At 38.9% G+C, this 14,331-nt stretch overlaps 1 protein-coding gene across 1 annotated transcript; it reads left to right on the top strand.

Annotated features, from left to right (window-relative positions):
- The first annotated feature begins 5,398 nt into the window (after nucleotides 1–5,398).
- Nucleotides 5,399–13,415, top strand: LOC140158516 (protein MAK16 homolog). The gene is made up of 7 exons (XM_072181639.1): nucleotides 5,399–5,486; nucleotides 7,379–7,535; nucleotides 7,992–8,208; nucleotides 9,225–9,354; nucleotides 10,209–10,331; nucleotides 11,959–12,042; nucleotides 12,782–13,415. Exons 1-7 carry the CDS (start codon nucleotides 5,472–5,474, stop codon nucleotides 12,971–12,973), a joined length of 918 nt encoding a protein of 305 aa, XP_072037740.1. The 5' UTR covers nucleotides 5,399–5,471; the 3' UTR covers nucleotides 12,974–13,415.
- Nucleotides 13,416–14,331: the final 916 nt, after the last annotated feature.

Below are 14,331 nucleotides of genomic sequence, written 5' to 3'. Positions count from 1 at the left end.
GGACAGTATTTATTTTGGGACATTAGAGCACACCAGACATATCGAATTGCATTCTGAATACGAAGAATGTCATTTAGTCCAGGACCTGGCTACAACCTGGCTTACAACTCATCCGCCAGAGATTTTGAAAGTTGATTTGTGTTGGTGGATCACTCACTTTTAAGAATCACACAGGTGGATTTTTGAAAGCCCTTGCGAAAATGGAAATCCAAGATGAGCCGCCGGCGGCCATATTAAAAATATAAATTTTCAGCCTCTAACCACAGGAGTATGTGTAATACCTCATTTTAGGGGTTTTGCATGCGAGGAATCCATTTCTGGCATCATTTTTATGATTGGAGGTCAAGGTCACGTGATAGGATCAAGTTCAAGGTCCAAATCTAAGATGGCCGCCAGTAGCCATATGGAAAAGTGCGATTTCCCACCACTTTTGTAATACCTTGTTTTTTTGTTTTATCTCTGACATTCTTTTCAAGAGTTAAGGTCAAGATAAAGTCAATAAATCTAATACAGCACAAGATTGCGCACACAGGAGCTTACAGAGAAGCTAACTAGGTACATGTAGTTCAACCATGTAGTTTTGGGTGGTACCCATGCCCTGATTACAACGACCAAGGTTCCACTGATGAGAGTTGGTTTTCTTCCTGTTATCCCATCTCCAGTGACAGAATATGCCACAGTCCGTAAGGCACTGACTAACTTTCAGGCATGCCGAGAGCAGTTGAATCAAGAAGCGATGGCTATAGTTTCTGATGAGGGTGTGTATCACACTGTAGTTGATATAGTCATGAATGAACCAGGCACTTTTGATGACCTATTTCCCATGTTGGGAATGTTTCACTTTGCCAAAGTCTTCCTGCGATGTGCAGGAAAGTACCTCATTGGCAGTGGTATCGAAAGTGAAGTGTTTGGGCCGAAAACTGTTTCTACGGTTCTATCTGGTGGTCACTATGTCAGGTCTTTGAAAGGAATGCTTATCGTTTCAGAGGTCCTTGACTCGCTCATGTGGAGTGCATTCTGGCAGTCCAATGACCATGCATCTGTTCCCATTGTCAAGTCAACTATTGAGCTCAAGAATATGTTGCAAATCAAGAAGCGTCAGGAATGTGTCACCAAGTTTGAGCAGGTATCTGTTGCTGCTGCTGCTCTCCGTCAACAATTTGAAGCATTTGCCCTAGAGTGTCAGGAGAAATCAGAATTATGCAAGTATTTCATGAATTTTCGCAAGATCGTTTCTCTCATCAAGCAGCTGATTGTTGCAGACCGAGATGGCAACTGGCCGTTGCATGTTGGTACAGTTGAAGCTTCCATGGGGATCCTACGTGAGTTTGATGCCATAAACTAACTGCGGTATGCATCATGGTATTTGGAGAGGATTCAGGTTCTGGAGGTCACCTACCCCACCCTCTACTGCCGGTTCTGTATGGGGTATTTTGTTGTGAAGGACCGAGCTGATGCCGTATTCACTGATGTGGCAGGGGACTTAAAGCTGGAACAGTCCCAGAACAGATTCTCACAGGGACCAGGTGGACATGTGATTGTTGAAAGCTCTGGAGATTCTGCTGTTGTGGCCGAGTTTGGACTTCTATTTCATGAGATCCTTGCAATCAGCAATCTTCTCCAGTTACTCACCACTGCTCGACTCATGGATCATTTGGAAACATCCATACAGCATGAGATTGGTGGACGCAAGGGTCTTATCTTCGACCAAAATGTGGCACGGCTTCTAGACTTCGTAAAGGCACGGGAAAATGCCTTCATAATGGGGGAAGCTGCTGTACCACTTTACAGCTGGAGAATGGTGACGCAGCATATCTGAACTTTCGTGATGAGCGTTACGTACGCAGATCCAAGAAGCTGAGTGACAAAATATCCAGGGTGAATCTTCCAGCCTTCAACTCACAGGGTAAACCCAGCAATGAAACAACTAAGACCAATGTTTCTAAGAAGGACATCGCATCTGCACAGAGGGAGGCAGAGATTGCTATACTACGTGGACTTGCTCCAGAAGAGCTATATGCACACGACCTCCTCCAGTCTAGCCCGATATATTTTTTTGGGGGGGGGATTCACAACAAAGCCTGACAAAGCGCAATTGGTTGCTGAGCTTGAAAGTAATCTCACCCTGGAGACTACCAATTCAAGAGGGATGATAATCAAACAACACATGTTGTGATTGACTTTATGTCGAAAATACGACAATTCTCCAATCTCCGATCTTCGTATGCAAACTTTGGTGGAGTCATTCAAGAAGTATTCCAGAGTGCCCACCGAGTTTGTACATCACTGCCAGTGACTCACATAGTACTTGACAGCTACAGAGATCAGATCATTAAGGAGGGAGAGCGGTTCCGTAGAGCTGGTGAGAATAGCGCTGTTGATTTGGCCGTCATTAATGAGTCTCTGCCTATTCCATTGCAGCTGGACAAGTTCTGGGCATTTAGTCAGAACAAACAGAATCTACAACTGCTAGCAAGAGACGTAGCAGAACGAGATCTAGAGGACATAGTTATGAGTGGAATGGCGGTGAATGAAGAGCTGTTATCTGCAAGAATGAAGTTGAATGGATCAGTTGCGAATGATCTAACAATCCTTGACAACTGGCAAGAGGAGGCAGACTACCGTATAATACCTCACGTGCATTGGGCAGTTGAAAATGGATGCGAGCGAGACGTTGTTGTGTCTAATGACACAGATGTACTATTATCCTTCTTCGCTACATTGGCTTGTTCAAGGAGAATGGCTTGCAGGAGCTTTGGGTTCAGTTTGCGACAGGAGAGAAGAGACGCATGATCCCACTTCATCTGCTGCATCTCAAGCTAGGAGACGAATTGTGTCGGGTTCTCATCAAGGCCCGTGTCTTGACAGGGGATGATGCATTCAGCAAGATAGGAACGAAACATGCAGCAATCGTACATAGTCCAGTAAGGTTCCTCTTCAATTTGGGAGAATCGGCTGTTCCCTCAGAAGCAGACATGCAGCAAGCAGAAGCATACCTTGTTCTTGTGTGGGTCGGTGCTGAAGTAAAACTCCAGCAGCTACATTTGACATCTTGAGACTTGAAGTCCATAGGAATTCAATTGTTAGGCTAGAGGACCTGCCACCAACATCCTGTGTCATTCAGGGACATTTGAAGAGGGCATTCTATTTGGTACGGAATGATACCACCTTGCTGGATAATACTAGTCAGCTTGACCACATACACTTTGGTTGGATCAACAACGATGGTACACTCATGCCCCTTACGTGTCTGAAACCAATACCTGCCGAAATTCTTAGTCTGTGTAGCTGTTCCTGCAAAGTAGCAGATATTAAGTGTGTAATCTACTGCCACAAAAGGGTCAATGAGTCCGCCTGCGAAAATAAATGAGTAAGAGCCAAGTCCCAAAATTACCTTTCTTGTCTGGGAATCTCAACCATTCAGAATTAGAAAAAAGGTTACAATGTGCAACATGTATGCAGAGTGCTATATTCAACCCAGCTACTCTTGACTCGAGCACTGCAGCAGGCACACTCAAACAGCATTTGCAGGCCTCAGACAAAGAGTAGTTTCATTGGAAAAGATGCTCTGAATACACCTGTAAATCTGAACCTATTATTGTATGCTGTAACAGTTTATAAAGTGACCAATGCACGATCAATCACATTGATCAATATAAATGACCCTAGATACATAATGTACAATTAAGCAATACTATCAAAAATATTTCCGACACATTATTGTAACGTCAATGAATATCAAACTATATTGGATTTATTCAATGTATTGCTCAATATCGTAGGTATACGATCGCACGATTAAATGGTAGATTATGTATCTGGGGACTTTGATGGACTGCTTAATACTGGGCCTCTGGTATTGTGATCCAAACAAGAAGGATTAAGGTTAAAAGAGTAGACAATAATATGAATCAAATTCTGGACTCACCAACGATTTTTTTTCCAGTAATGTTGCGACCCGTTCACCGGGTCTTCATCAGACTGCGCAGTTACTTCTTTACTTGACTGATGGTTTGGTACTCGTGATGGTAGTTTCACGGTGGGGTCCCAGGCGTGTGATAGCACTTCCTCGCCGATTACCATCACATGACCAAACCATCAGTCAAGTCTCTGCGCAGTCTGATGAAGACCCGGTGAATGGGTCGCAACGTTACTGAAAAATCGTTGGTAATGCGAGTCCAGAATTTGATTCATATTGTGTATTTTATACTACTGGATGACTCAAAACATTCATAATCTTGTTAAGTTGAAAAGAAGTACTAAAGTTGAAATAAAAGATGACCTGGGGTTGCAAAACATTTAATTCTATCTCTGACTAAAAGAGAACTTTTAGTTATTTTGCGGATTCCTTGACCACCCATTATGACGTAAGAAATATTTTTTCTCCGCACCTAAACTCAGAAAAGGGGTACTATGCATTCTTCTATGGCGAATGGTTGAAAATGAAGATTTTCATGTAGTTACTGGCGGCCATCTTGAATTTTGATATATAACTTGATCTTATCACGTGACCTTGACCTCTAATCATTAAAATGATGTCATAAATGGATTCCCCACATGCCAAAACCCATAAAAAGAGGTATTACACATACTCCAGTGGTTAGAGGCTGAAATTTTATATTTTCAATATGGCCGTTGGCGGCCATCTTGGATTTCCGTTTTCGCAAGGGCTTTGAAAAATCCACCTGTGTGATTCTTAAAAATGAGTGGTCCACCAACACAAATCAACTTTCAAAATCTCTGGCGGATGAGTTGTAAGCCAACTTGCAGCCAGGTCCAGGACTAATTCTGATATCAAATAATTTTGGTTTTTGAAATTCGCAATTTAATACACATTTTATGGCAAATCATTAAAATTGATATTTTTGATATTTAACAGTACTCGAAGTAAACTTTATAAATCTGATGATTTATACTTAACGTGTATGTAGGTGGGATGAAAATTTTGACCTTTCGTATTGAAGATATGGATTTTTTCCCCAAAACACCAAAAAAATTAGGTCTTTTTGGGAAAAAATCTATATCTTCAATATGAAAGGTCAAAATTTTCAATTGACCGTCGGCTTTTCCTCCCTGCTACATACACTTTAAGAATATATCATTAGATTTATATAATTTACTTCGAGGAGTGTTATATATCAAAATTTGAAAAATATCAAATTTTTATAATTTGTCATAAAATTTGTATTATATTGTGATTTTCAAAAATGAAAATTATTTGATATCAGAAAGACATGCTTCGTATTTAGAATGCAATTCGATAGGTCTGAGGTGCTCTCATGTCCCACAAAAAATACTGTCGAAACGCAATAAACGCTCATTTTAGATCCCTTAAACAGCCTATTGAAAAATAGTGGTGTGTGCCCCTAAGTGAATGAACAGCTCGTGGTCAATTATCGCCATTTTGTTGATTGCAGATTTCGGAACATATTACACACGTGGTAGTGAAATTTTGCTATTAATTCTTCACCATGCAGCACGATGATGTACGTATTATAGTGTTAATGTAACGGTAATTTTTTTGTTGAAAATCATGAATTTGATCTTGTGATGAATCATCTGTTATGGTATCAATTCTGCTGTTGCACACACAGTGTCAGCAGTGCATCATAGTCATAGTTTTAGAGTGATGCATGTCTGATCAGTGATCATGAAGAAAGCTTAAAGCTTACATATTATGGAAAAAAATGCTTTTTTAGTCAAGGTTGGTGTTGCTCTAGTTCGCAACGCAAACTTAAAAAACCGGGCAAAACAGACACGTCATTTATCGGTATGACATTTTTGTAATTGGTGCTGCCCTATTTAATAGCAGAGCCTGAGGCTGAGCTAAGTACGGTATGGGTTCCTCGTACTAGTGATAGAAGTGTTGCTCGAGAAGTCTAGCCAAGAGTATGCTCAGCGATAGCTTCACATTCTAATGGGGGGGGGGTGGTAAATATATTACGTTCATGACGTTAGCTTTACCGTTTATCAGGGTCATGGCATGGGGGTCGCATGTCGTAAGTTGGGTACAATTTCCAAGGGTCAAAAATGACAAAAATTTTATTTTTGATATGTTGTATATACCGTAACCACCCGGGTATAAGCCCACCCCCCTAGATGGGCGATTTCACTCAAAAATGGGGGTGGGCTTATACCCGGGGAGGGGCTAGTATTATAAAGTATATGAAATTTTTTTTTTTTTAAATTTAAAAAAAGTGATAATAAAGTTATCAAGTCAAGCAAAACATGCAGTGTCATTGTATCAGCAGTCATACACAGACCACAATCCCCCCCCCCCCACCACCACTTACGCCAGTATCAAAAGCTAAACCCCATTTGTGCTATGCATGTACCAGTACATGTACAATAAAATGTTTTCAATTATGCTCCCCAGACCACTTTTTCCCAGACCTGAGAAGACCCCTGTAGACAGACTACGAGGCCCGGGTATAAGTGCCCAGGGTTTATAGTGAGAATTCCAATTGAATGAACGCAGCTTTCAATAGCGTGACGATGTTTTGCTTACACCGCGCGATGTACGCCAGCGTGTGCAACTTTGCGTGAGTAACGCAGTAGTGAATCCAACCATGCCAACACACTCCTGATTGGTTAGCATGCCATTGTATCCAAGGTCGTGCGTTCGTGTTGTAGTTTGAAATACGCGATATACGATAGTGGTTGTATCGAGTACGGCTGTTGAAAGCTGCGTTCATTCAATTGGAATTCTTACTATAGCTATGTCCACGTGCTTATACCATGCAGCCCAGCCAATCTGACGTTTTAGTGGGTGGAGCATATAGTGATGGACAAGAAGCACATGTGTAAACACATATTCACGTGCTCAGACCATGCAGCCCGGCTATTCAGCCTATCAATACTCGGGAGGGTTACTGGGCGGAGCATTAGAAGCATGAACCTGTAAATCAGTCTGGGAAATCAGTAGCCAATTAGAGAATAGGTCATTGATATGCAAAACATTGAAGTAATAACAAAACATTGCCAATTGATTAAATGGAGCAAATCCAGGTGCATGAGTAAACAAACACATGGACAAACTTTTTCTTGTTTTCTTAAACATTCTTTTTAGTTAAAAAGGATAATTAAAAAAAATAGACCTGCTACCGCCATAAATATTTTTGTGTACTTTCTGCTTTTTTGGTCAAACAAAACAATTTGTACAGCTATCGAATCTACCCTATCACGATCAAACGTACCTGTATGTAAAAAGTGTCCATAAACACTGGACATCGCCAATATATTTATGATGGGTTTAATTTTCCTGTCATATTTTTTCGTGAGTGGTGAGGAGACTTCTTTTGTTTTGAACATTTATTAACATTTTTAACATCAAGTTAATTGTGTGATATATACATTCTATTCTTCTTTGATATTACAGGTAATATGGTCCATTATCAACACCTCGTTTTGTTCCTTCAAAGTGAAAGCTACAACACATCATTTCTGTCGCAATGAGTACAATTTGACAGGGTTGTGTAACAGATCTGCTTGTCCGCTAGCAAACAGCCAGTATGCTACAATCAGGGAAGAAAATGGTGAGACATACATCGTTAGTGATTGTAATAAAAATGTTTTATAATTAAAACATTTCTAAGAAACCTTCAGTGTTTCAAACAGAAATCTTTAAAACTACCTCCTAATGATGTCATTATTTTGAAATAGTTCCATCACTCGAAAAAAAAACCCCAAGCCTTGTTATTTATGTAAATGGTGCCGGATATATTTTTAAGGTCATCATACAGATTGCTGAGATTACCCATAACTGGAATTGGACCCCTCTATTACGGTATAAACATACAAGTTTAAATGACAGATTAAACCCAGACTATTATAAGAAAAGCCAGAATTAATGAAACCCATCAGCAGCTGAAGAGTAAAACTCCGCAAGGCTTGTACTTGGTTAGTATCGTGTAAATGGAAAGCAGCACCTACATGTAGTATGCAATACTTTTATTGCTTGACATTTTATATTTATTTTTATCATTTCACAGGCATTTGCTATCTGTACATGAAAACCATTGAACGTGCAGCTTTCCCAAACAGATTATGGGAGAAAGTGAAGTTATCTAAAAATTACGAGAAAGCGTTGCAACAAATCGACACACACCTCATCTACTGGTCACCATGGATTATACACAAATGCAAACAACGATTTACAAAGATAACACAGTATCTTATTCGTATGAGAAGACTTGTACTGCGCAGAAGGTAAGACTACTTGTCATGTATAATCAGTATTTGACCCTTTGCATGGTCATCTCAAAAGGAGGTTCTACCGGCACAGTATGTGTTGTATATGCTTTTATTACCGCATACAGCTGCCTTTGTAAAAGCCTTCAGGCACGTTGCTAGAAAGGTGTGAAAACCAAAATGATTTTTTTGTGCATGCGGTGGCAGGGAGAACATCGTTTTTTGGTGGCAAGATGGCAGATCCTTACAATTATCAAAGAAATTAGACAAGCCCTTGGGAAGAACAACACTGATTCCAATAAAGCTACAGATAAAACCATGGGGCATTAGCCATGTATTAGATTGACGGTCACTAATGGGGACCAACATTATGAGTGTTCCAGTGGCATTTTTGTTGGTGGAGGAAGTTGTTCCAAGGGTTATTAATTCTTAGGGTTAAAACGAGCATATATCTAAGTTATTTGAAACAATAAAATAACTCGGGTAACTCATCCCATCTGACAGAATGGAAGAAAGGGTTACAAACTTGTGAAACAGACCATAGTTTATTGAAATATAGGCTACCCAAGCTAGAGCCATGAGTGTTCTACTTTTGAAATTCTGTTTCGTCAATATGTCACTTTCCACATTTTTCTGTCCTTTTCTTGTGGTTTTCTGTGCTTTGTCCGTTTTACCATGTTTTGTCTATTTCACAAGAAGTTTAATAAAGATATTACAAACTTAACCACACTTTTTACACATTTATTTACAACAACACACACACATTTATTGGGTTTTTTTTTCTTTATATTTTATTCACTTTTTTCAATTATTAAAATGTTATTTTTCCAACTAGACATGAAATCCTGGACATTTTACATTTCATATCTCTGATTATGTGAGATTTGTCTGTTTTCATCCGGATCACAGAAAACTTATGGCTCTAACCTAAACTATCATTATCTTTCGAGTATGCCAGAAGTACTTTAGATGTCATAAAAATCAAATCCTTAAACTTTGATTTTTGACTTTAATCATTGTTGTTTTCTTTGCAGACGGAAACTGGTGTCAATTAGCAGAAAACAAGAAGTGAGAGAAAACAGACGAGAAAAGAAAGCCCTGATAGCGGCAAGATTAGATACAGCTATTGAAAAAGAACTGTTAGAGAGATTAAAGAAAGGAACAGTAAGTACTGGAAAGCTGTAAAACAATAATTGGATGTGAGATGCTAAGACACAGAAAATAAATATGCCATTGTATGCTTGTCTGCAGGTACCCTTCATTCATTCATTTCATTTATCAATTCAACAGTTTTGATATTCCTTCTAAATGTTTCATTGGATTCTCCTGAAATAACCACAATTTATGACATTTTATCTTTGATCATGTCACATTTGGATTTGGGCTTCTGAAATAAACTAAACAACTTCAAATGCAAAGCACACAAATTGTCCCATTGTGCTATTATCACTTGGTCCAACTCAAGGGCTTATGCAGCCTAGTTTTGCACACCTAAATTTGTAAATACATACCCAGTTTTTGCCCATATGGCCTATACTATTTATACACAAATCTTTAATTTACACACCCAGGCTTTTGAATTTACACACCCAGGTTTTTGAATTTACACACCCAGGTTTTTGAATTTACACACCCAAACCTTCAAATCCTACCTAAGACCTTGGTCCAACTGCAGTGAATGTTAACATCATGTACTTGCATGTAATGTTGGTTTCTTCATGCTCAGTATTAGAAATAAGCCAAAATTTTCCAAGGGCCATGGGGGATTGAGAGCCCTTAGCTATGAAAATCTATTGACCGTAGTCAGTCTCTACGGGCCCAGAACTGACATGTAAGGGTTTGTTGAAAGAATTCAGCATATCTCATGATAATTTATTCCTGGCAGTGTTGGAACCTCAAGCCAAAGTATGTAAATTCATCAAGTTTGAATGGATTTTGGCCCAAGGGGCCTTATTTCTGACACTTGTTTGTGCATTACCCTCAACCGACTCACATTCTTATTTCCTCTTTTCTTTCAGTATGGTGATATTTATAATTTCCCAGTCCATGCCTTTGAGTCTGCTTTAGACCAGGAAGATGAGGAAGAAGATGAAGAAACAGCCTCCTCCAAAGTAGAAGGAGAAGAAGAAGATGAAGATGAGGTAAGAAAAGGGACTATTCCAGTTGTAATCCATACATGCCCTGTGGAAGAGGTGACCTTAATCTTCCACACAGGGAGTGTGAATTATAAATTAGGTTACCAGAATTGGTGACTCCAATTGAAATCTATACCCCCATGTGTGGGAGATTAAGGTCATGTCTTCCATATAGGAGGTGTGTGGATTTCAACTGGAATAGCCCAATGGTGGTAGAATGGGCTTGACATGCACCAGAGGAAGGCTCAGGGATTCCTTGAATTCCCTGCCTGTGAGAAAACCATAAATTGGATTATAAGTACTCTTGATATACCCATACCATGAAAGGAAGAATTCTTAACTCATAAAAGATGGGTATTTCTGTCACCTTTCAAGCCCAATGTCAAAATGGATGGATTGAGTAAAATTGAGCTATGAGTTCGTAAAATATTGGGTGAAGCAAAGTTGAGCACAATATTTTAGAAAACTTATGTTTTTAACTTAATAGCAAGACCAATGGCTTTGTGAATTGGTCATGGAAAAATCCATCAAATTTTATCATTATTATGTTTTGAGAATAGCCTCTCTGAGTATGCAAATGAGGCACTTGTCCAAGTGGTGAAATGGTTGGACAGCTAGGCTATGTAGTATGTAGTCAGGTATAGGATACAAGAATCTAAAAACGTGTGGTATCTACCATTTGGATCAGTGGTAATTGTGAACAAGTCGTGTGTTGCAGGTTTTTGGAAAATTTGTGGTACAATTTATTCAATTCTAGAAACATAATTCACAGCAAGACTTTAATCTGCATTTCAATGTCTTTTGTCATAGCCACTGCTTGAAACAATAGATGTGAAAATTGTGGTGTTAGGTACTATTATTTAGAGAATAAATGATAGGATTTTGTCTTTTGCCTATCCAATATCGTGTCATAATGGATGGGCTGGCCAATATTTTGAGTAGTGGATGCCGGCGCAGTCGGCATCCACATTCTTATTCAGTTTTAATGTAATTTTTGCACGAAAAACTGCCTTTTTTCAGAAAAAAATAAAGTTACTTTTGTGAGGACATCCCCGTTGTTTTAAATGAACGAAACCGTCACGAACATCTAAGCCGCCGAATCGTGTTCTTAGTTCTCGCACGTGTATTACGCGAACGCATTATCGCGCAATCATTGATGAGCAACAAGCGTGCCGCCGTTGCGTGGCGGCGCACGCCCTGACTAATATCACTATCAACTATTGCGAGATATTATACACCAGAAAACCAATCACATTACGTGAATTCTTTACAAGACGCACCCATTGAATAAGAATTGGGTATGGAGCTCCATGCTGACACTTGTTGTCAATGGTGTCAAACCATTTCCATGGGAATTGAGAAGTTTCAAGCAGTGGCTGCAGTTTTACAGTCAATTATTCATTGAAATAAGTTCTCCAGTGTATTTCCTGTTACATATTATGCTCCTTGTATACAAGCATCAGGGCTGCAAATTCAACGAGTTTGTAAAAATCAGAATGATTCTCCTACAATCGTTATCTGATAGCTTATGATTCTTGATAGATAAACTTTGATTCACAAAATGTTCCCATAGACATGTAATTTACTGCATAGTTTTTTTATAATTCTAATATTCCAATATTTGCATCTGTAGGATGAAGATGAAGAGGAGGAGGAAGCCGAAGTGGAGTATGTGGCCGATGAGGACTTTGAAGAAAGCGACCTTAGTGACTTTGAGGTGAACATAAACTTTTGGAACTTTATTCCATGTTTTCCAACTTTTACTTTGAAAAGGAATTTGTGAATAAGGGGTTCATTCATATATGTTCGTGACTAAACGGTTGTTTGTTTGCAGCCCGAGGGCATAAACAACCGTTTAGTCATGAAAATATATGAGTGAACCCCGTTCATACATAACAGAACATTTTGTATTTCTAATTTCATTAAAATAATAACAAAAAACTACCAGTAACATTATTAAAAAAAACATGATTTTCCTTCCTGTTCCTTACCCGGCGATCTCACATCCGGGCCACCGGGCAAAAACATTGTTTATGCCCGGTTCTCAACCAATCACACACGCTGTTACATAGCGTGTATGTATGAATGAACAATATTGCATGAAAACAAGAGACTCCAAGCATGCAGTGTGCATTGTAATTGTGTGAAGTAATGGAGCATGTAGAAACTTCAAGAACTTGATTCCCTGGTTATAATTTTTAGATGGTACTTTGGCCTACTTGATCGAAGTCCACAAAATATTCAGGTGACTAAATTTGGATGTGGTTTTTAGAAGTTATGAATAAATAAAACTTCCAGTAGTCAATGAGTCTGAGTAAATTCAAGGTTAAAAAGGTTATGACCTGACGCAGATCTGTAATACTGGTGAAAGATGTCATCTGAGAATTTTGATGTAGGATTACAATGTGTTTAGATTATTATATAATTCCATATCTGCAAATTTCATTGTTATCCAGGATATGGACAAGTACAACCCGGATGGTTTGGATAAATCAGGAAGCAGTAGCAGCTCTTCATCAGATGACGACGACGGCACAAAAACAACCAGGAGGAAAAGACAGCTAAGAAAAAAGAGGGCACACATTGAGATTGAGTATGAGGAAGAGACTGAACAAGCATCCACCTCAAAACAAACAATCAAGTCATGATGGAAGGACACACATTGACAAGTTTATTTTTATCATTACTGGCTGTAACTTATGCTATACTTTGTTAACCTCATAACAGGCAAAATTGATGTGTTACTGCTCGTTTCAATAAAGTTCCAACTTAACATGTGCTCGTTAATTTACGAAAAGCACATACTATGCAAATTGTATATCAATCAAACAATGTTATGACTATGAGTCTCGCCTATTATGAGTTGAACAAATTATAGGCAGTTGGACTAGTAATTCAAAAAAGTTACCAGCCCTACTACAAACGTTCCAACATTTGGGTAACTAGTGTTGTATCTAGAATTGTAAGCCGCCAGACAGAAGTGAGTGCTTTTGAAACTTGATCTGTCTGACTGCAAAAATGACCTGCTCCCATGCATGTAGGCAGGTGCTAAGGTACATAGATGCTGCCAAATAGTACTAAAGAATACATATAATGAATACTGAAAATGCTAAAGAAAAACCCTTTTGGTACATAAAAATACTGATTTTGTATGGAAAATGCTGATTGTAAGTGTTGAGAATACTGAAAAGGTGTGTTAGGAAGGTGGCAGCTCTAGGTACAGCTATTCTACTTCTCATTTTACAAGCATGCTCGAGGAGCATGGTGGGCTAAGGGCAAGATCGACTCGTGGTCACGAAGTTATGGGTTTGAACCCTGCCCAGTGCCCAGGTGTATAATAGGGAGCTGTTAGGGATAGTTTTCATTCTTAAATACTTAAGAAAGTTCCTGCAATCTTGTTGGTTCTTAGCCATGTGATATGACATGATATAACACACTTTTGCATGTGCGAGTCGACACGATACTCGTACACACTATTTGAACCAATCAGTGGTGTATAGCAACAACAGGACTAATCGATTCTAAGCCCTAGGTAATTCCTTGTAAAATGTAGGATTTAATTGGATTAAAATTTGGTATACTTATGATTACTATATTTATTTGAATTGAAGAGTTTAAGAATGAGAATAAAGGTGGTGTTTTTAGCCACTGTCATTCCTCCTTTCAACTCATATAACATGCGACATCATTATTTTTGGCGTAAAACAACTCAGCTTTACCTTATTGTTTTACTTAAAGTAATGATGTCACCTGTGTTATATGAGACGATAAGATGCACAAAAATAATACCTTTATTCTCCAATTCGCAGATTTCCTAGTGGCAGAGGAATAAATGTAAAGCACTTTGAGAAAATTGAAAAGGCGCTATATAAATGCCGACATTTACTTTATGTAGTGTTTATTTACTACAAGTGTTCAGTGTTGCCAAATCTTTTCAGCGTCAAGGCGCGGCGCATTGACTCGCCAGGCCGCGGTAAAGGATTCTCAAGTAGCCCAATTTTTCAGC

The sequence above is a fragment of the Amphiura filiformis genome, chromosome 1 (assembly GCF_039555335.1).
Source record: "Amphiura filiformis chromosome 1, Afil_fr2py, whole genome shotgun sequence".
In the NCBI taxonomy this organism is placed as follows: Eukaryota; Metazoa; Echinodermata; class Ophiuroidea; order Amphilepidida; family Amphiuridae; genus Amphiura; species Amphiura filiformis.
Note: the sequence above shows the minus strand (reverse complement) of the source record. Positions and strands in the feature narration are given on the sequence as shown.